This window comes from Vicia villosa, unplaced genomic scaffold (assembly GCF_029867415.1).
Source record: "Vicia villosa cultivar HV-30 ecotype Madison, WI unplaced genomic scaffold, Vvil1.0 ctg.000487F_1_1, whole genome shotgun sequence".
NCBI classification, from domain to species: domain Eukaryota; kingdom Viridiplantae; phylum Streptophyta; class Magnoliopsida; order Fabales; family Fabaceae; genus Vicia; species Vicia villosa.
Genome location: NW_026705236.1, coordinates 36,662 through 57,729, shown reverse-complemented (window position 1 = coordinate 57,729; position 21,068 = coordinate 36,662). Strand labels below are relative to the sequence as shown.

General features: G+C 33.9%; 1 protein-coding gene across 1 annotated transcript; it reads left to right on the top strand.

Annotated features, from left to right (window-relative positions):
* Positions 1 to 541: 541 nt before the first annotated feature.
* LOC131628874 (disease resistance protein RPV1-like) lies at positions 542 to 19,765 on the top strand. The gene is made up of 2 exons (XM_058899681.1): positions 542 to 1,041; positions 19,349 to 19,765. The coding sequence occupies exons 1-2, from the start codon at positions 563 to 565 to the stop codon at positions 19,683 to 19,685; spliced, it is 816 nt and encodes a 271-aa protein (XP_058755664.1). The 5' UTR covers positions 542 to 562; the 3' UTR covers positions 19,686 to 19,765.
* Positions 19,766 to 21,068: the final 1,303 nt, after the last annotated feature.

Genomic DNA, 21,068 nt, shown 5'->3' with positions numbered 1-21,068 from the left:
ATTGGGTTAACATTCATAAAAGACCAATAATTCAATAATTTTATAATTTTACTAATTCTTTATAATTTGACCAAATCAATGGCCGGTGTATGTATTTATAATATAAAATACGGTGTATGTATTTATAAAAAAATAAAGTGTATGTATTAAAAAAATATTATTAAATTGAGATAAAATATTATTAAAAAAATAAAGTGTATGTATTTATAATATAAAATACGGTGTAAGTATAAAAAATAAGTGTCAATTTAATTTTTTTAATAAAATTTTATCTCAATTTAAAATCTGTGCCAAGCTAAATTTTTAGCCTATGTAAATTTATATGGTGTAGAAATTGAATGTCAACATGACATAGCTCTTTTAAGAACATTAAAAGTTTGAAACAACATATATATATATATATATATATATATATATATATATATATATATATATATATATATATATATATATATATATATATATATATATATATATATATATATATATATATATATATATATATATATATATATATATATACTATACTTTCATTCAGTAACTAGCTAGCTTCAAAACATTCATGGCATCCATTGTTCATCCATTTTCTTTAAAACCCAAATCTCCTCAACAAATCCACGACGTCTTCCTCAGCTTTAGAGGCGAGGATACTCGTAATAATTTCACGAGCCATCTATATGCCGCCTTAACCCGACATAAAATCAGAACTTACATTGACAAAGAGATTGAAAGAGGTGATGAAATATCACCCTCACTTGTCAATGCAAAATTATCAATAATTGTCTTCTCTGAAAACTATGCTTCTTCTAGATGGTGTTTGGAAGAGCTTGTGAAAATCTTGGAATGTAAGAAAAATGGTGGTCAAATTATAGTGCCTATTTTCTACCATATACACCCGGCACATGTGAGGAATCAGAGGGGTAGCTATGGAGTTGCTTTGGCAGAGCATGAAAAACGTTTGGATGTGGAGAAGGTTCAAACATGGCGGCTAGCTTTGACAGAAGCAGCCAATGTTTCTGGCTGGGATTGCTTGGGCACAAGGTAATTAATAATAAATTTTGCACTAACACCAAATACTTATTTGAATTGTTTTAATAATAATAAAGTTCATGAGTTAGAGTATGAAGATAAAAAATTGAGGGAAAATTTAAGGTGGTGGGACAGTGTTTAGTTCAAAATAGAGAAAACTTTAGAAGTCAAAAAAGGATATGGATCCATTTTATCTATATTTCTCTCAATCTTCCACAATCTTAAATTTTAACCATGATAAGAAAAGTATATTGAAATAAAATATTTTTTTAAAAAAAAAATCTTTATATACAAAATAATTGATTAAAAAAATTAGTTTTTTTTTCAATTAATAAAACATACAAAATAATTTATTTATTTTTCCGTTTAATACTATCAATAATTAAGTATATTAATTGACAAAAAATTGATTTCGTTTCAATATCTAAAAATACAAAATAATATTATTGTTCTTTAATGGTTTGTTTGGATCAGTGTTTTAAAAACCGGACCGGACCGGCCGGTCGGACCGGTCGAACCGGGAACCGGCCAGGTAACCGGTCTGGTTCAATAGTCAGATCGGGTATGTCATCAAACCGGTGGGAACCGGTGAAAACCGGGAAAACCAGTGGTTTAATTGCTTTTTTTTTTTATTTTTTTTTAAACTTTTTTTTAAACTTTTTTTTAAAACTTTTTTTAAAACTTTTTTTTTTATTTTTTTTAAACTTTTTTTTTTAACATTTCTTTTAAACTTTTTTTTAACTTTTTTTTTAATATATTTAGTAGTGTATTACTTAAATAGCATTCTCACATAGTTTTTTTCGTTAGTGACAAATTAAAAACTTTATTGTCTATTTGTTATCTTTGCTAATAAATTTTCTTAAATAGCATAAACATATTGAATTTTATTTGATTTTCTTTTTAGGAGGATCCTATTTTGAATTAAATTTGGTATATATTGGAGTTATTTTGTTATAAACTATTCAATTAGATTATGTTGTAATTAGACTTTGTTTAGATTATGTTGTAATTAGACTTTGTTTGCAATTATACTTTGTAATTTTTTACTATTTTGTTATGTGTGATACCTTTGTTTAAAATTTGAATTTAAGTTATGAAATTGTGAATTTATAATATGATATTTTTAAAAAATTTAAAAGCTAGTTATATTTTTTTAGAGACTGAATCATCCGGTTCGACCGGTTTTATACTTATATAATGACAGGTCTATTCAACCGAGTTATCCGGTTTAATCCGGTTTGGTCGTGCGGTTTGACCAGTGACCCAGTGGTAAGACCGATAAACCAGTGACCCAGTACCCTCACCGGTTCGATGACCGGTCCGGTTTTTAAAACACTGGTTTGGATGATAAAAGAAAGAAGAAGAAAAGAAAATAAGAGGAAAGAATGTTAAAGGAATGAAAGTAAATGGAAAGTGAAAAGAAAGTGAGATGATTGTTTGATTGTTTGGTTGGAATGAAAGTGATGGAAAGAAAGAGAATTTTTTTGGACTATCAATTATATTTGAGAATTTCTTTACCCACCTCCCTATCTTCTTGGTCACCTCTGTTGAAAAACCCAAAATACCCTCACTTAGGAAATGCACTTCCGAAACGCTTTTTTTTTTTTTCAAAATTTGTCTTATTTCAGAAATGCACTTCCAAAAACACGAAAAAAGGTGTTTTCGGAGATGCATTTTCGAAAACACCCCTTTTTTGAGTTTTCGGAGATGCATTTCCAAAAACACCTTTTTTTTGGGAGGGGTGTCTTCGGAGATGCGTATCCGAAATATTCCAAGACCAAATTGGTCTTGGAATATTTCGGATATACACTTCCGAAAGAATTCAATAATTATTAAAAAATTAAAATCAAGGTGAATCAATACAATTAATAGGTATAAAATCAAGGTGAATCAATAAAATGAAGGTGAATCAATAAAATCAAGGTGAATCAAAATTTCCTAAACAATTTTAAAGTTAAAAATTATTTTATTAACTTATATAAATCAAAAACATTTTAATTCCATAAGTAAATTTTGAATTATATAGAATTAAATATAAAATTTATTCATTAAATAAAATTAAAAAAAAATCTTTTTTTAATTTTTTTAAACTAAATAAAAAATTATAACTCATTTTTAATTATGAATCAGAATAGAAATATATAAATATATAATAATAATTATTAATTTTGTAAGTGAAATATATAAATATATAATATATAAATATATAATAATTAATATATAAATATATAATAATTATTATAAATTAAAACACTCATTTTTATAATTTTTATAATTATTATATAAATATATAAATATATTTATAATTAATATATAATAATTATTATATAAATATATAAATATATAATAATTTTTATAAATATATAATAATTATTATAATTATTATATAAATATATAAATATATAAATTAAAACACTCATTTTTTAATTTTTTTTGTAAATACATAATAATTATTATAAATATATAAATAAAAATTATAACTCATTTTGTAAGTGAAATTATTTTAGTTTTTTTAATTAAAATTATTTTAAATTTTAAAATATGAATCAGAATAGAAATATATAATAATTATTATTCATAACTCATAAATTATATCAAAATATATAATTATTATTATTTATTACTCATAAATTATATCAAATTTATGATATATGAATTAATTAATATCCTAAAATTAATTTTTGGGATTTTTAGATTTTTTTTTTGTTTTTTCGGAGATGCATCTCCGAATTAATCAAAATCCCAATTTTTGGGATTTTTTCGGAAATGCACTTCCGAAATCTGGAAAAATTTAGAAAAAAAAATATTTCGGAAATGCATTTTCGAAGCAGGGGTAAAGTGGGGTTTTTGCTGGGGTGACCCCTATAGGGAGGTGGGTAAAGAAATTTTCTTATATTTAGTAAATTACATGAATAGTCCATTAATAAAAACTATATTTTATATTTAGTACTATGACGTACTCACTATATTTTTGTATATTAATTGTTGATGGATAATTTTTGGTTGTATGCTCGAATCTATCACTCTATTACTTCAATTCTATTATTTGACAATATTTTATTATTAGTTATTTAAAAATACAAGCATTTTTATATTATTATAAATAAAGAGTTATTTTGATTTTTCCTAACAAATGAGGTGCTTCTCTAGGGGAGCAGATCCCCTAACTTCCTAGCTTCTAACTTTCCTTAACTTTAGTCAATTTTTATAAGAGAGAAGTGAGAAATGGATTAAAAAAGGGAGGGAAATAAGACGAGAGAGATTGTGTTGTTAGAGAGAGATAGAAAGAAAGTTAGGGTGCATTTCCCTCCACAAAGTTAGAGAATCCACACCCCTTCTCTAGTTTTTCTCTCTATTTTGAGGGGAATCACTTTTTGACATGGGTCCACAAAAATTATTCTTTCCTTCACTATTCATAAGGCATCCAAACTAAGGAAGCACAAAATTCAACAAACTTTCATCGCTTCCTTCTTTCTTTCCTTAATCTTTCTGTATGTGTAAAAGATAATGAACAATACTTATTAATTAAAATTTTATTTTTATAATATATAAAGCATTTTCAAAAATCTATTTTTCTCTAAAATACAATTAAGTATATTAATTAAATTAAAATTTTTTTAGGCTTTATATATTGAAAAAAAATCAAATTTTCAACCAATTACTGTAATTAGTTTGTTCATTGTATTTCAGAAAAAAATTACATTATTTTGTATGATTCATATATTAAAAACAAAATTTTAATCAATTAGTATACTTAATTGGTTATTCAATGTGAAGGAAATCCTCTTTCTCCTCTTCTTTTCTGCCTTGCCGAAGAAGTGCTTAGCAGAAAGATTTTAAATTTGGTGAATTTTGGCTCTCTCGATTTGATCACGGGCCCAAGGAAGGTTAGAGTGCCATCTCACATTCTCTATGCGGACAATGTTTTTATTTTCTACAAAGGCAGTATTTCTAATATCAAGGCTCTTGTTTCTATTTTCAAATATTATTCTTTAACTTCTGGATAAGTAACTAATTATTTGAAGTCTTCTATGGAAAGGCCATGTCGTCGTCTCGCCTTAATATTTTGTCGGCTCTTTCAAAGTTCAACACAGGTGTCACTCCTTTTAATTATCTTGGGGTTCCTATCTTCAAAGATAACCCGAAGGCTAAATTTCTTCAAGTGATAGTTGATAAAGTCAATCTCAAGCTTGCATCTTGGAAAGACTGTCTTTTATCTTTTGGAGGAAGAGTCGAGTTGGTTAAATCTATTATTCAAGGCATGCTTATCCATTCCATGTCAATCTATGTGTGGTCGGTTTCTCTTCTAAGAGATTTAGAGCGTGTTGCATGAACTTTACTTGGAGTGGTGACTTGTCTAAAAGTAAGTGTGTTACAGTGGCTTGGAAAAATGTAGACCTTTTTCGGAATGTGGTTTAAGGATCAGGTCTTTGGTTGCTCTTAAGGAGGCCATAAATCGTAAGCTTGGATGGGACCTTCTCAATTCCGAAGAACCTGGGGCTAATTTTCTTAGGCTTCAAGTTTTGAGAAAAAACAATTCCATTAAGCATCACATTTTCTCTTCGATTTGGTCTAGCGTCTAGAATGAGATTCAATTATTTCGTGACAACTTTACTTGGATCCTAGGTAATGGAAATTTTATTAGATTTTGGTATAATCAATAGTGTGGTGACCCTCGGATCCTGGATATGGGGAACCAGTCCATGGCTGATGATTTGCTAGTAAGCTCCTTCATCATTGATCGAAACTGGAATTTCTCGAGTTGTAATTGTAACATTCTGGTTTCTCTTAAAATCAGAATTTGTAATTGTCATATTCCTTTTGACCTTCGTCTGGATAAAAGGATTTGGAAGCATTCTAATTTGCGGGAGATATCTCTCAAATCTGTCTACTACTTTAAGCAGACTCCGGGAGTCCGGAAAGATAGGTGGCGTTGGGTTTGGTTGAAAACCATTCCGCCTTCAAAATCCTTTGTAGTTTAGAGGTTGATTCTCAATAAATTACCGACAGACGACCAATTAAAAAAGATGAATGTTTCTTTTCCTTCCAAATGCAGCTTATGTTTTGTTGCTTAAGAAACTTTTTCTCACCTTTTCTTTGATTGTAACTTTGCTGCTCATCTTTGGAGATGGTTAACCCAAGCTTTGAACATTAACACTCAGATCAAGGATTAGGAAGATGTATGGAGAATTTGCAAATAGATCCTTCTCTGATCATTGTAAGTTAATTATTAATGTTGTTGTTATTCACTTGTTCAATGTTATTTGGATTGCTCGAAATAATATCAGATTCAAAGAGAAAATTATCACCACTTCTTTTATTTCTGTTATTGTCTCGACTTGTTCTCTAGCTGGGAACAATTACAAAGCTTCATGTTTTATCAGTATTCAAGAATTTGAGATATTGAAATTCTTCAAAGTAAGCATTCAGCCTCCTTGTACTCCCCAAATTTTGGAAGTTATTTAGAATCTGCCAACATGTAACTGGATCAAATTCAACTGTGATGGAGCGTCTTTAGGTAATCTGGGTCCTTCTAATTACAGAGGTATTTCCAGAGATTATGATGGTCGATTTCTTAGAGCTTTTGGTCATTTTTTGGGCGTCTCGAATTCTCTCATTGTTGAATTCTCTGGTGCTATGTCAGCAATTGAGTTTGCTTATGAGAAGGGTTGGTATAATCTTTGGTTTGAAACAAATTCTATAGTTGTGATTCAAACTTTCAAGCCTCCTTTCAAAGTGTCTTGGCAGATTCAATCCAAATGGGTTAATTGTGTAAATATCATTTCTAATATTTCTTTTGTAGCTTCTAACATCTAAAGAGAAGGGAATAGTTGCGTTGATTCTCTTGCTATCATAGGTCTTACGGCGAAAAAATCTATTTATATTAATTCGATATCTATATTCTTGAGGGCAGATTTTGTAAAGAATAGGCTTGATTTGCCTTTCTTTAGGTTCGTTTCTTCTAGAGGATTTTGGTATAGTCTCATCTTTATTTTATACTAATTTTATTTTTAATATATATTATCTTATTCAAAAAAAAATGTGAAGCATTCCTTATTCAATGGGAGATCTAACATTGTTCATTTTTTTCATCAATTGAACTGCTTAAGCTAAGAGTTGACTATGAAGCCTTTTAAGATACCATGAATTTGTTCTGCCGCACCTTTATCTTCACAACAAGACATCAACACCCCTAAAACGATTCCAAAAACTACAGCCATAAAAATCTTGTGGTGCTCCTAAATATCTCAAATTTTGTTTTTAGTTTCTCAAAATATTTTCTTCAAAAAATGATCCTTCTAAAATTTTTCATCCACACTTTTGGTTCCTCCTACAACTTAGCGACGATTTTTACAACTTAGCCAAAGAATTAACAACATTTTTAATGACATTTTATTATTGTTACTAAATTAGTGATAGTTTTAACGACAATTTTAATATTATAGACCAAATTCAAGACATAATAACGATTTTGTTATATTCTATCATAAAATATATAAACAATAAAGTAGAATATTTATTCAATTTCATCCTATTTCACGCATTCTATTTTTATGTTCATTCTAAAATATTCAAAAAATAGCCTAACATATGTTTAGACTAACCTAAATATATTATGAAAATAGATAAATATAAAAATATACCGATTTGTTGAAAGAAAGAAAAAAGTGGTTTAACTAAGGTTACGCTTTGTTTGGTAAAATTAGCAGGCAGCTAATGGGTGGTAGCTTATAACTGGTAGTTGGTAGATGATAGTTTATAGCTGATGACTCATAGCTGATAAGCTAACATGGATGTTTGGTAAATTATCTGTTTCATTAGGTGATAGTTACAAAATGATATAAAAGATCATTTTAATTAATAAGGATAATAATATTTTGTTTAAATAATAAATGTATAAATGAAAAAAAATCACAAGCTAAAAGCTACAAGCTCAAAATCTACTTCAAATAGCTTTTGAAAAAAAAGCTAAAAACTAGTAAAAAAAATTATAAGCTAAAAGCTAAAACAACGTTATCAAACAGAGCTTTTTCATTAATGTGAGCTGAAAAAGCTGAAAGCTAAAAGCTAAAAGCGAAAATCTCTTTTTTGGGTCTTACCAAACAGACCCTACGTCTCATTTGCAAAAGATAAGCCCTTATTGAGAGTGAATATGATAAACAACATCTGATAGTGATAGAATATATAGGCTTAAATATGCTTTTCATTATTTATCTTTTACTAAATTTTCTTTTTCATTTAAATTTTTCTTAAATGTTTAACACTAAATCCTTCTATTATCTAAATGTAGATATCAAAGTCTTAAGTTTTAGGTTTTAAATATATAGAAGAACTAATGTTGAAACATTTACAAAAATAAAAGGCTAAAATGAATACAAGAATAAAAAAAATAAGATTGAGGAGTATGAGTGTTGCATATAAACTATCCGTAAGCTTAATTCCCAAGTAATATGGGATTATTTTGGTCAGTTCAGAACCGTTGACAATGTTTTGGTTGGCCTTAAGTCAATGTCATTGTGGTTACGAGGTATTGTCCACATTTGGCGTGAAAACTTTTACAATTTTTGTTAGGTGTGAATATGGCAATAGAAAATAGTCTAGAGAGGGTTGAATAGACTTAAAAACAAAATTCAACCGGTTCTTCAAATAAAAACAACAAGAAGTTTTTTAGTGTTTGCACGCAGAAGTTTGTAGAGTGAAAATGTGAAATTATACACAATGGACAATTATTAGGTAGCAACCCAAATCACTTTACAAACAGTGTAATGATTAGATAAGGAAACACAACATATGCATTTGAATCAATTGAATAAGTCATGAGATGTAGTTACGCAATTTATCAATAAGTCAAATTCTAAAAGCACGACGTTTCTCAGATTTTAATCACCACTAAAACCCTTAATAGTTTTCCAATTCCAACAAAACCTAAGCTTTTCAAATTAAATTGTTATTACCAAAATATAAACCTAAGCGTGCATGTTCTACGAAATGAAAATTTAAGAGTAAGAGAGAGCGATGACACGGTGATTTAAAGTGTTTCGACTCTTTCTTCCTCACGCTAGTCTACATGCACTGTTGAAAGTACTTGCGTAATTCCATTAGTTTTGAGAAACATACAAAGAGTTCCGAAATAATGCTGAAGACAGTAAAACTTTGACTACGGATCTTCACTTGTATATATGGCCAACTGTCAAACCTTTCTGCGAAATCTTCACTTGATTAACGCTTCCAATCTTCCAATATCACAAATCTTGCTCCAAGCCTTCGTATGTAGCAATCAACCCCTTGATCCTACCAATTCCTTGAGCGGTGAAATTGTTCGAAGATGTAAAAAGAACTCTACCTTATCTATAGCCTTCCACATAGTCACCACTAAGGTAGATCTGGAGAGAATACCTTCTTCTTTTTACTGGAATTTGTTAGCACTTGTGAAAACAAGCCCAATCTTGCAAGAACCTAGAAATAGTTAACAAATCTCCAAGAACGATTATTTTCAAGACAACATCTCTCCAAATCAATTAACATCCACTCATGATTATGATGTGAAAAATAAATGAGGTTGAAGATGAGAGATTTATGATGCAAGAGTTTCAAAAAGGTGGTTTGATTTTTACAGAAAATTCACAAACATATATGAACATTTTCACAAATGATTATGACTACTTTTCATGAAAAGGTTTACTAAATGCTTATATATGTGCTTGAGATGAAGCACTCAAAATATTGAAAAAATGTTTGTTAGATTCGAATCAAGGTCAAGGCCTATAATGAGTCAAATGAGCAAGTGAATGGAATAAAAGAAATTCATAATTTTTTTGACCCATTTGTAGTTGGTTCGAATCAAGTGCAATATGTGATTCAAATCATAGGCAAGGTGATTCAAATCATGTGCAATATTTGATTCGAATCAATTGCTCTAGAGACTTTTGAAAAACCAAAAAAGTTGCATGATTCGAATCATGTGCAAAGCGTGATTCGAATCATGTGCAAGGCATGATTCGAATCATTGACTCTAGAAACTTTTGAAAAATTAGAAAACTTGCACGATTCGAATTATGTGTAAACCCTGATTCGACTCAGATGGTTTTCAAAATATTTTGGAAGTCTTTGTTTGAATTGATTTGAATCAAAACACATGTGCAAATGAATGATTTGAATCAAAGACTTCAAAATCTGATTTTTCCATGTTTTAAAGCTTTTCTTTGCACGTATTTTGAAAAGAGTACGCAGGGCTTTTATTCCACAAACTCATACACTTGAATAATAACATTTTGATCAAGTTCGAACATAACCAAAAGGTTTATGCATGCTAAAAGATATAAATAATGTGTAAGCAATCTATGAGGGAGACTCAACAAACATAAAATACAAAAGTGATAAAACAAGCAATTAAAACATAACTGTGTCGGGATTTTCCCCCTGCATATGATAAGGATGTGCAACAACATCTCCCCAAAGGATATGCAGCTACAATTTTGTCCTTTGGAAAAGGCACCGTATAGGATTGAGGAGTGTGAATGTTGTATATAAACTACTCTTCGTCTCGATTACCAAGTAATGTAAAATTATTTTGGCCAACCTAAAAAATTATTTAAACGTAGAATATTATATTAAGTTGATAATATTTTTAACTTTGAATATTTCAGGTGTAATAGATAAATTGTGATTGAGGAGCGAGATAGTGACATAATATAATATAATATAATATAATATAAATTAGAGTTTAATTGAAGTTTCTAAATGGCAATACATTTTAAGGTGTGAACAATATATCCTATGTAGTGCTCACAGACCTTATCGAAACTCAAAAATTCCCTTCGTAGTATATGGAGATTGAAATCTAAATGCACTCATTTTAAAACAAAATTACTACAATAGACAAACACTCCATCTTTGCCAAAAAAACAAACTAGATTTCAATCTACGAATATACCCATATTAAAATTTTGATTTCTATCTTTGGATAAACCCCACACATTGTAATAGAGTAGAAGTTGTGAGAAAGATTGAAAAATCTTAGAACAAGAATAAACATTGGTGAGTTGTGTTTCATTCATTCAGATTTGATAAAATGAAAGAGAAGGAAGAGGTAAAGGTATGAGCACAAATACTTAAATGAAGACGTTTAAATTTCAATCTCCGTAAGGTCAAATCAAAATTTGAAATCCGAACTTTTTTAAAATTTTGTTACCCGTTGGTTCTGAGATGGTTTTGGGTGGTGTGTTGAGGTTCTTTCAAATTTCAAAAGTCAATTTTTTTTTTTAAAAATTTGACTTGGCTTGATTTAGGGTGGTGTTTGTTTTGTATTTGGTGTGTCCAAGGATTGAAATCCGAATTCTAAAGTAAATTTTAAAATTTTGTTAGAGTCTGTAAGAAAGACATTTAGTGTAATGAGTAACCCCTTACATTTTTCTCCTGTTTACATATCATGCTCATGATGTAAAAAATACATCCAATATAGATTTCCAATTAGGGTTTGCTCCAATAGTTCTGTAGTGTTATATTTAAGTGTCCTAAACAAGGGTTCCCTCACCCAATAATGGTGTCACCTAGTAGATATCATCAAGGCCCGCCCTTGGCACTAATGACGTGTATAATGTCATTATTCAAAGGAGAGGGAGCCCATCATTATCCCTTGAAGATCAGGCGTTCTACAACTTTTATTGATCATGAGGGAGAGGTTGTTGCCCCTAAGGGTTACCAAAACCCTTGACCCAAAAAGGGCTATATAAATACCAATCCCAAAAGGGGAGAAGAACATATCTCAACTCATACATATCACACCCTACATACACTTATACCTAAGCACACCATTCTCATTTAGAGCTTCTCACCTCACTTGAGAAGTTCCTCTAAACCACCATAAAACACCATCATACAGGGCTTTTGGCTATCCTGGGTAAGTCATAACCGTAATACAACGTGAAATACCAACTAAGGCCTTTGAGTGTCCATGCCCTTTGCAGGGGCAACACACATACACACATGAACTTTTTTACCATTACAATGGCGCTCATTATGGGACTCTAGTAAAACTAACTTTTGTCACACCTTCTTCATTACCATCAACCTACTTGCTGTTACCTTTCATTGCTACACCTAGCCACTTTCAGCCATGGTTAAAATGAGAGCTCCAACCCCTATTCTAGAAGGTACCATTGATAATAGTGATATCGACACCCTAGCGGAGATGCGTGTCACCAAAGACAAATTAAGTCTCCATAACCAGACACTGGAAGACAATATCCACAACACTAGACAATGCTAAGAGGAGTCCCATCCCTTGAAGGATATGTAATTGTTGGATCCCGAGCCACTCTCAGACAAGATATAGGGGCGCCTATCCCCGAGAGAATCAAGCCTCCCTCATTGGCCAAGTCTGTTGGGGGTACGATCCCTACAAGCACGTCGCCTCCATCAATACACCGATGGAAATCTTAGGAGTGTCTGACTTCCTGAAGTGCAAGATGCTATTTGGCACTTTCAAGGCACCTCCCTTCGATGGTATATAGGTTTACTTCGTGCCTCAATCTCCAACTATCAAGAGCTGGTAAAGAAGCTTGTGCACCAGTTTGCTACAAGCTGTCATAGGAAAATGTCCACCAATAACTTGTTTAACATATGTTAGACTTAGAGGTGGAAAACTAGCATGCTTGCCCAATATAGACTTGTCCCACAAAAGCCCGCAAAAAACAGGGGAGGGGGCATAATTGAGGATGCGAGCCTAAAACCTTGGCTCGCCTCGCACTAAAAGTGAGGACGAGGCGGGGCAAACTTTTAGGAGCTACTCTTTTTAGGCCTAAAAATACAAAAATTTATGTAAGTGCATGTGCCTGCAAAAGCCTACAAAAAAACGGGGGCGGGCAGAATGGAAATATCAGAGAGTGCGGGCTTAAGACCTTGGCGCCCTCCGTATTAAAGTGGAGGCAAAATGGGTAATCTCAATGGGTCGGATCCATTTTTCCACTCCTAACCAGGGTCCATCAGAGTCGTTGAGGAACTGTCCTGCCCAATTTAATGAAGCCACCAACAGGGTCATTCCACAAAACTAAGAGATGTTTGTGGAGAGATCCAAAACTGACTCAAGGTGGGACACTTTAATGAGTCTCTCGCCCAGAAGTCAGCGCTCTCGTTGGCGAAAGTGTTCACCAGAGTATAACTCTACATAAATGGTGAGGAAAGCAACACTGAAAAGAAGGCGCACGATGTCAAAGAGCGTGTTCCCAATGTTAAGGGTTCACATTAGTAGAGGAAGATAAATTATACCTCTTCCATAAAGGACAAGACCATGATTAAGAGGGTAGGCAAGGCGACGAAGAACTTCATGCCTCTGAACAAACACTATGAGCAGGTCTGGCACGAGGTTCTTCACCTGCACAACAGCCCTACATCATCCTCACCAAAGGAGGATGTAATTGGTCCTAAACCAGGAAGATGGTGCAAGTTCTATAGAATCAAGGGACACCACACTGAAAATTGCTACCATCTCAAAAAAGGAATCAAGAGACTAATACAGGAAGGACACCTCAAGAAATATGTGAAGGGAGACTCATCCCATGCTTCATAAAAATATAACTTGTGATAGAGAGATGATGTAGCAAGCCCCAAGTCCAACAAAACAAAAGAAGTATCGTAAGGTTATGGTAGTAAATTTGTACGCCACATCTCAACACCATAGTAAGAGGTTTAGCTGGGGGCGGGGAAATTAGATCTGCCCATAAAAGGTACACCTCCTAGATCTTGAGTATAGAAGACCTCCTTGAAGTTCAGACTAGAGGTGAATCCCAAGCGTCAAAATTCACGATCGCCTTCTCCAAGAAAGATTCAGCCTCATAATGATGACCCTATGGTCATCACTGTCAAATGCAACAAATAGGAGATTAGAAGAGTTCTTGTTGACCAAGGGAGTTCTACAGACATCCTGTAATATGCAGTGTTTGAAACACTTCATATCGACCTAAAAGACTTGAAGCCTTTCAAAGGATCATTGGTTATATTCTCTAGAGAATATGTACAAGTAAAGGGATACATCACCTTAAAGATCACCTTTGGAGAAAAGGATCAAGAAAAAGAAATAAAGGTTAGATATTAGGTTATTAATGCCACCTCTTCCTATAATTTGATTATATGGCAATCACCTTTTAACCACCTGGGAATCGTGTAATGCCCCAAACTGCTTTCAGGATTACCGACCAACTAGCCTCACAAACCAATACGGATCTTTTCAGCATACTTTTTCTTTACTTACACGCTTTTTGGGAAACTTCCTAGAAAGGTCACCCATCCAAATATTACTCCAAGTCAAGCATGCTTAACTATGGATTTTTTATCTGTTAGGCTTCCGAAAAGAATATGCATCTTGTTTTTATAGGTAATACCATTCAATCCTTATAATACTTCCTTCAACCATGCATTCTTATCCCCACACAGCCTCAGGATCCCTCTCATTTCAATGTGAATTCGGTGGACACTCCTCGCCCCCTTCGTCCTCAGGTGTTACATGCTCATCACCCTCTTCGGCCACAGGTGTTGCATGTTCCTCGCCCTCTTCGTCCTCGGGTGTTACACGCCCCATTGTCCACTATGTATTTACGCATCAAGTACCCACTCTCGAATGGGCGTGTGGGAGTTATCCAAGGAGATAAGGAGATTTCCGTGAAATGTTATGTAGAGAGCCTCAAGTTGAAAAGTGTCCATGTTATAGGCGAGAGAGCAAGGAGAATGGGCTCAAAAGTAAAACCACCTGAAGAAACTTATGATGGAGGGGGGGTTTCCCCTCCAACTGTTGAGGAGATTGAATATTAAAGGTCCAAAAGGGATACCCTTTGGAGTTAGCTGCATAGTTGCCGTTTATTTATTTTCCTTTATTACTGTTTGTTGTTATCAATTTTTATAGGCGAGTATTGCATCTCTTCCGATTGTAAAGGATAAGTTACTCCATAGGGTGCATCCTTTTCTCTTTGCGTTGATTTATAGGGCGAGGTTTTTTAATGAGGCACCTCTTTATTTGAATAATTCATATTTGTTTTCTCTTCCTTTCTTTGTAGGAAACCTGAAAGCTCAAGAGTAGATCGCCCGTAGTGGCGATCAAAATAGTCGGATCCTTACGTGGTATCCTTGCCGCCCATAGAGGTGATCAAAACTGTTAGATCCATATGTGGGATTCTTACCGCTCATAGAGGCGATCAAAATCCATAGATCCTTATGTGAGATCCTTGTTGCCCGTAGAGGAAATCAACATCGTTGGATCCTTTTGTGGGATCCTTTCCGCCCATAGAGCGACCTAAATCATGGGATTCTTATGTGGGATCCTTGGCGCCCATAGAGGCGACCGAATTCACTGGCTCCTTAAGTGGGATCCTTTCCTCCCATAGAGGCGATCAAAATTGTTAGATCCTTACCGCCCATAGAGGCTATCAAAATCGCTAGATTCTTATGTGGTATCCTTTCCTCCCATAGAGGTGACCAAAATCGTTGGATCCTTAAGTGGGATCAATGCTACCCCTAAAGGAAACCAAAATTCCAAATCCCTAAAACACGATCCTTATTAAGTCCTCTTGCAAGCTATCAAATTATTGCAAGGGGAAAGATGATAATTGATGCCCTCCGCCAGACGCTAAAGGGTTAATCGCCCAAAGATAACTACGGAAGAGGATAACAATAAAAGCAATTAAAATAAAAGGCACCCTCAAGGGGCGCCACTATTTGATACAATTAAAAAAAGCCCTCAAAGAGGAAAGTAAATACAACAAAAAGGTTAAAACAAGAGGAACTATTCATCATCCACTAGACAACCGTCCCGAACCTCCTAAAAGAGATCCATCGGACTTAAATCTGTATTAGGATAAAGGAATGTGGCATGTCTTCTAGCCCTCTCAAAGTGATAGATAGAGGTCACCACAACTTCATCCTTGAGTAGAGAGATTCTCTCCTCCAAACTATATAAGGTGTTGGGAGCCCTCTTAAGTGATTTCTTCTGATGCCCCACCTTTTCAAACTGTGCGAGAGCCTCAATTTCCATTTCTTAGGTAACCGACTTCACAATGTCTTGCTTCTCCCTCGGCAACCTTATCGTTGTCCCACATTCATGAATACTCCTATTTACACGGATAACCTTGAAGTGTAGTCATCAAATGGTGCAAGAATATGTCTCCGTCTACACTTTCTCCACTAAAAGTCATCTCAAAAGATGGACTTCCAGCAGATCAGACAGCCTGGTAGAATACATGTCAAGGAGCGAATGATAGTCACTTGGAAAATTCTCCAGGAAGGAAAAGTGGTGATAAAAAGTCCACTGCATTAAAGGCATGGTTGTTCCACAAATAGGGTTCAAGATGGATATTTCACTTCTAATTTCTCCTCTTCTTGTCCTTCCTCACGCCTCCTAGATGGCCTAGAGGGCCCCTCCTTTCTCTGTAGAGCCTTGGCAGAGCAGGCCTAGGAAGATCCTGAATTTTTACACTACCTTACACCCATCTGTCACCTTCCATGTCTTGGGGGAAATTTGGAGGAAGTCTTCCCCGTTGCTCAGCCATCTGAATATTCACCAAGCACTCTCTTCTCTCATCAAGGGGGCCTTCGACATGTCCCATGCAGAGAGAAACACTGTTAGGATGCAAAAATAATAAATACAATATTGGTTCAAAAACATCTCAAAATAAGATATTGTATTCTAGAGAACAAAAACATCTCAAAATCAGGATTACTTCACGATCAAAGGGAGAAAGAACACTTGGTTCTGTCATTTGGGTCATCTGTGGATACAAAGTCAAGGATAGAGGGAAAATTGGTCACCCCTCGCTCGCAAAATTGTGTATCTAGTCCTCATAAGGGTTTGCGAGGAGCATTAGCAAACAACCTACTAGCAAAGGATGCAACGTCAACAAGTTGTTATTAGGGAGAATCTTCAGTCTAAATAAATAAAGGAACACCCCCACAACGTGAGACACACCCAGGATACAACAAAGTATCTGAAAATCTCTAAGTATGCCCTACACATTTGGAGTAATATGAGAAGGGCCAAAGTTTATACCAATAAAGAAATCTACTTTGAAAGAAGTGAATGGAATCAAAACCCTCAACTCATGAATAATGGGAATCGTCGTTGGTGTCCATGTCGGCTCTCTCCTCTTTTGATCACATCCTCCTCATAACCTGTGTTGGAAAATTTAATGCCATGACGAAACTTTTTGATCGTATCCAGAGTAGAATACAAGGACACAATGTCTCAAACATGAACAAGTTTAGCTTTCTTTCCCATGGCCGCTTAAGGTAGAGAAACAAGTGACAATTGATTTCACCATCCCCACCGGTATCCTAGACTAGTTTATTTTTCTTGAAAACAAGATAGGAGAAAGGAGAAGAAAAGAAAGGGTTTTCCAGGAACAATATATGGGAAACCCAATGGCACAAGCATTACATTCACCTAATGAGGTACCTACCACGTGAAGCGGGAAACTCTCTCCACTTGGAAGACGCGTGTGTAAAAGAGGATAAACTGATTTTCCCAAAGAACACCATCATGAGGTGCATTAAATGCCACCACTCTTTTTCCCACTAAAACACTCAAATTTTCAATAGTGATTGACGTTTTGACATCTCAAAGTATAACAAAAAGAAATAGGACAAATCCCACTATCTTCTAGTTATCTAAGAGGCGTTCACATAAGAATAAATAGTCGCATTCAACTGAGGGACTCGCCCCAATATGAAGGATTCTCCCTTTAATAAATAGCCTCCTTTAGTTGAGGAACTTGCCCAGACTGAGGGACTCGCCCTTTAATTAATATTTGTCTTTAGCTGAGGGACTCATCCTTTAATAAATAGTCGTATTCAGCTAAGGTACTTGACCCTTAATAAATAGTCGCCATCACTAAGGGACTCACCAAAAGAACGAGGAGTGTACCTCACAAATGAAAAAGGTCTTAAAAATAATTATCCCTTAACAAATCCGTCGTGATTTTGGGAATATATCGTGTTACATTTAAGTTTTCTAAACAAGGGTGCCCTCGCCCAAGAATGGTGACACCTAGGTGATATCCTTAGGTCTCGCCCTTGGCACTGACAACATGTATAATATTGTTAGTCAAAGGAGAGGGAGTCCACCACTACCCCCTTAACATCTGGGGGTCAACAACTTCTCCAAATCATGTAGGGGTAGTTGCTACCCATAAGGTTACCCATACCCTAGGCCAAAAAAGTACTTTATAAATATCTCTCCTCCAATGGGAGGAGGACAAATCTTAACTCATACATATCACATGATACAGAGTCTCTCACCTCGTATGATCAGGTCCTCAAAACCACCACAAAACACCATTATACGCGACTTCTCCCTGCTGTGGGCATGCCCTAACCACCATATAATGCAATTTACCTACTAAGGCCTCTGAATGTTCATGCCCTTCAGATGGGCAACACACACACACACACACACACACCTATACTTTTTGACCAGTATAAGTTCCAACATAAATTTTCTAGATTTTTGCTTGAAGTGTAAACTCAAGAAAGGAAACATAACCAGATTTAATCGAGTAAGTATCATCCTCATCTTGGAACCACGCCAACAATCTTCGTATAAGAAAGGGTGGTTCCTTGGATTATGGGTGGCAAAGTAGGCTCGGCCTGTTGGGCATGTCTTTTTTGCTCAAACTTTTTTGCGGTGTGAGATAAGGTTTTAGGCATGCACCCTCTAATATGCCCCCTGCCTCATTTATTTTGTTGTGGACTTTTGTGAGTGTAGACATTAACATAAATTTTTGAAATTTTTTAACTTTGAAGGTACAGTGCATGTGGGTCCTCCTCACCCGCCTTCAATTTTTTGCGAGATTAGACTAAGGGTTTAGACCCGCACCCTCAATTATGCCCATCTCTTCAAGATTAACCCTCTCTCAGAATCGTTTTATAAAGAAGTGAGATAACCATTACTCACCTTCCTAGACACTCCTTTCACAAACCAATTATATATGAAAATTAGGTATGAGATGAGAAGGAAATCCCTTTCCACGCAATAGAAGATGACCTAAAATTAGTAGATATTTCCTCACTAAAGAAAGGTGTGACCTCAATCTCATATCTCGCTGAACGAGTGCCTTTCCACAAGCTAGTGACGCCTAAGATTAACATTCACAACAAATTTTTTAAGAAAGGTCAAATTAATTAGATAGAGACCATTGACATTGAACCCTCATTTTCTTTTATGCTTACCAATTCTAAAGAATTTTTTATGTTATTTATTCTTTTACAACCCTATGTGTAAATTAATTATAGTATAACTATTAATGAATAACATGATTTTATTTCATATATTAAATAGGAACGAGGCTGAACTAGTAGAGCAAATTGCAATGGATATATTACCAAAGTTGGAGTTTCTAACAAGTGGGGTATTAGAAAGACGCATCAACACATACAATCAAATTTCACAACAAAAACTCCAGAAATTACTTTGTACAAGTAATCTTGCTGACATGGAAGAACTGATCACAACATTATACGAACTAGCAGAACTAAAATTGGAAAAGGCCACACGTTCAAACAATTCAAGTGTTTTAGGTGATGGTGATGTTATGGCTTCGTATGGGTGTGTATCGTGCGGCTTAAAAGGGACAAATAGATGCCTACATTTAAAGCAAAAGAATCGAAGGGCTTAAAAGTTACAATAGTTGCAATCCAATCGTAGTGATGGGGTATATAGATTTATAGATATATAGATGCAAGTGCAGGAGCAACAACATAGATCACTCCCTCTTTAACATTGTTTTTACTAATCATGGGTACCCAAATTAAAATAAAATGTAAAACATATCATGCTCTTTTCGGTATTTAAATCATTTTTAATATTTTAAGAGTTTAATGGTTATGCACTGACAGTGTAAAAAAGTTTTACACTGTCATTCAATTAGAATATAACGTTCTGCCATGTCATACAAGTTTTTTTAAATTTTCAGTCTGGCTTGTCCTGATTCATGATCGTCATTGGTTGACAGTGTAAAACTATTTTACACTGTCAGTGCATGTCCTTTTTTTCATACTTTAATTACACGTTTTATAACTATTATCTAAATATTAGTACAAAGATTTTAAATAACGATCTTGGTCACGTAAACACTTTCGGGATTTTGACTAGTACATGTGTTGTGTTATAAATTGTGGTTGCCGGTAGTATAAATTAATCACATCATTGCAAAATAAAATTTATAACAACGTTTTGGAAGCGTAACAATGTTTCACCCCGTAACAAGATTATGTCGCAGTGGTAATGACTTTTTATTTGTAATATTTTTCTCTCCCAACCATATAAGAAAATAATATGTTTTGAAAAAGTCCAAAACACCCTTTTCTAGAAAAGTCCTAATAATCATTATTTTGTACAACTATTAATTGTGTTATTTGTTTCCAAGATAAATGGATTGATTTCCTAAGCAGTATTGACCTAACTCTCATTTTTTCTCTCTTTCTTCTCTATAGAAATGGATTTGCTTTTTTTTCTTCCTCTACATCTTCCTTCTTCCTCTCTCTCTTTCGTATTCTCTTCTTCCTTTTATTTATTATTCTTCCTTCTTCTCTCTATCAATCTAAAGATTCTGTTGTTTCATACATATCACCATTCACCACCAAATCAAATATTATTTTTTTCTATGATAATATAATGTATAAGAATTGAATAAGTTGGTAAGATTTTTTGTAAATTTTGTTTTCTTTTCTCAACTTGCTGAGTTCGAGATTTTAGATTTTTTTTATTTGTGTTGTCGTAGATTCATCTGGTTTTTTAATATAGGTGTTTGTATATAATGAATCTGATTAAACAAAAATGGATGTTATGTGCTTAAAGTCTAAGGGTCTGTTTGGTTGGAGGTAAATGGAGTGGAGGGGAGGGGAGGGTATTTTTAATAGTTTATGTGTTTGCTTCAAATTTTAAAAGGGGAGGAGAGGTAGATGGAGGGGACCAAATTCCCTCTTGAGCCACTTTTTGCTTTCCCCCGATTTGAGGGATTCAGAGGGGAGGGGTGGTGATTCATATTAATTATAATTAT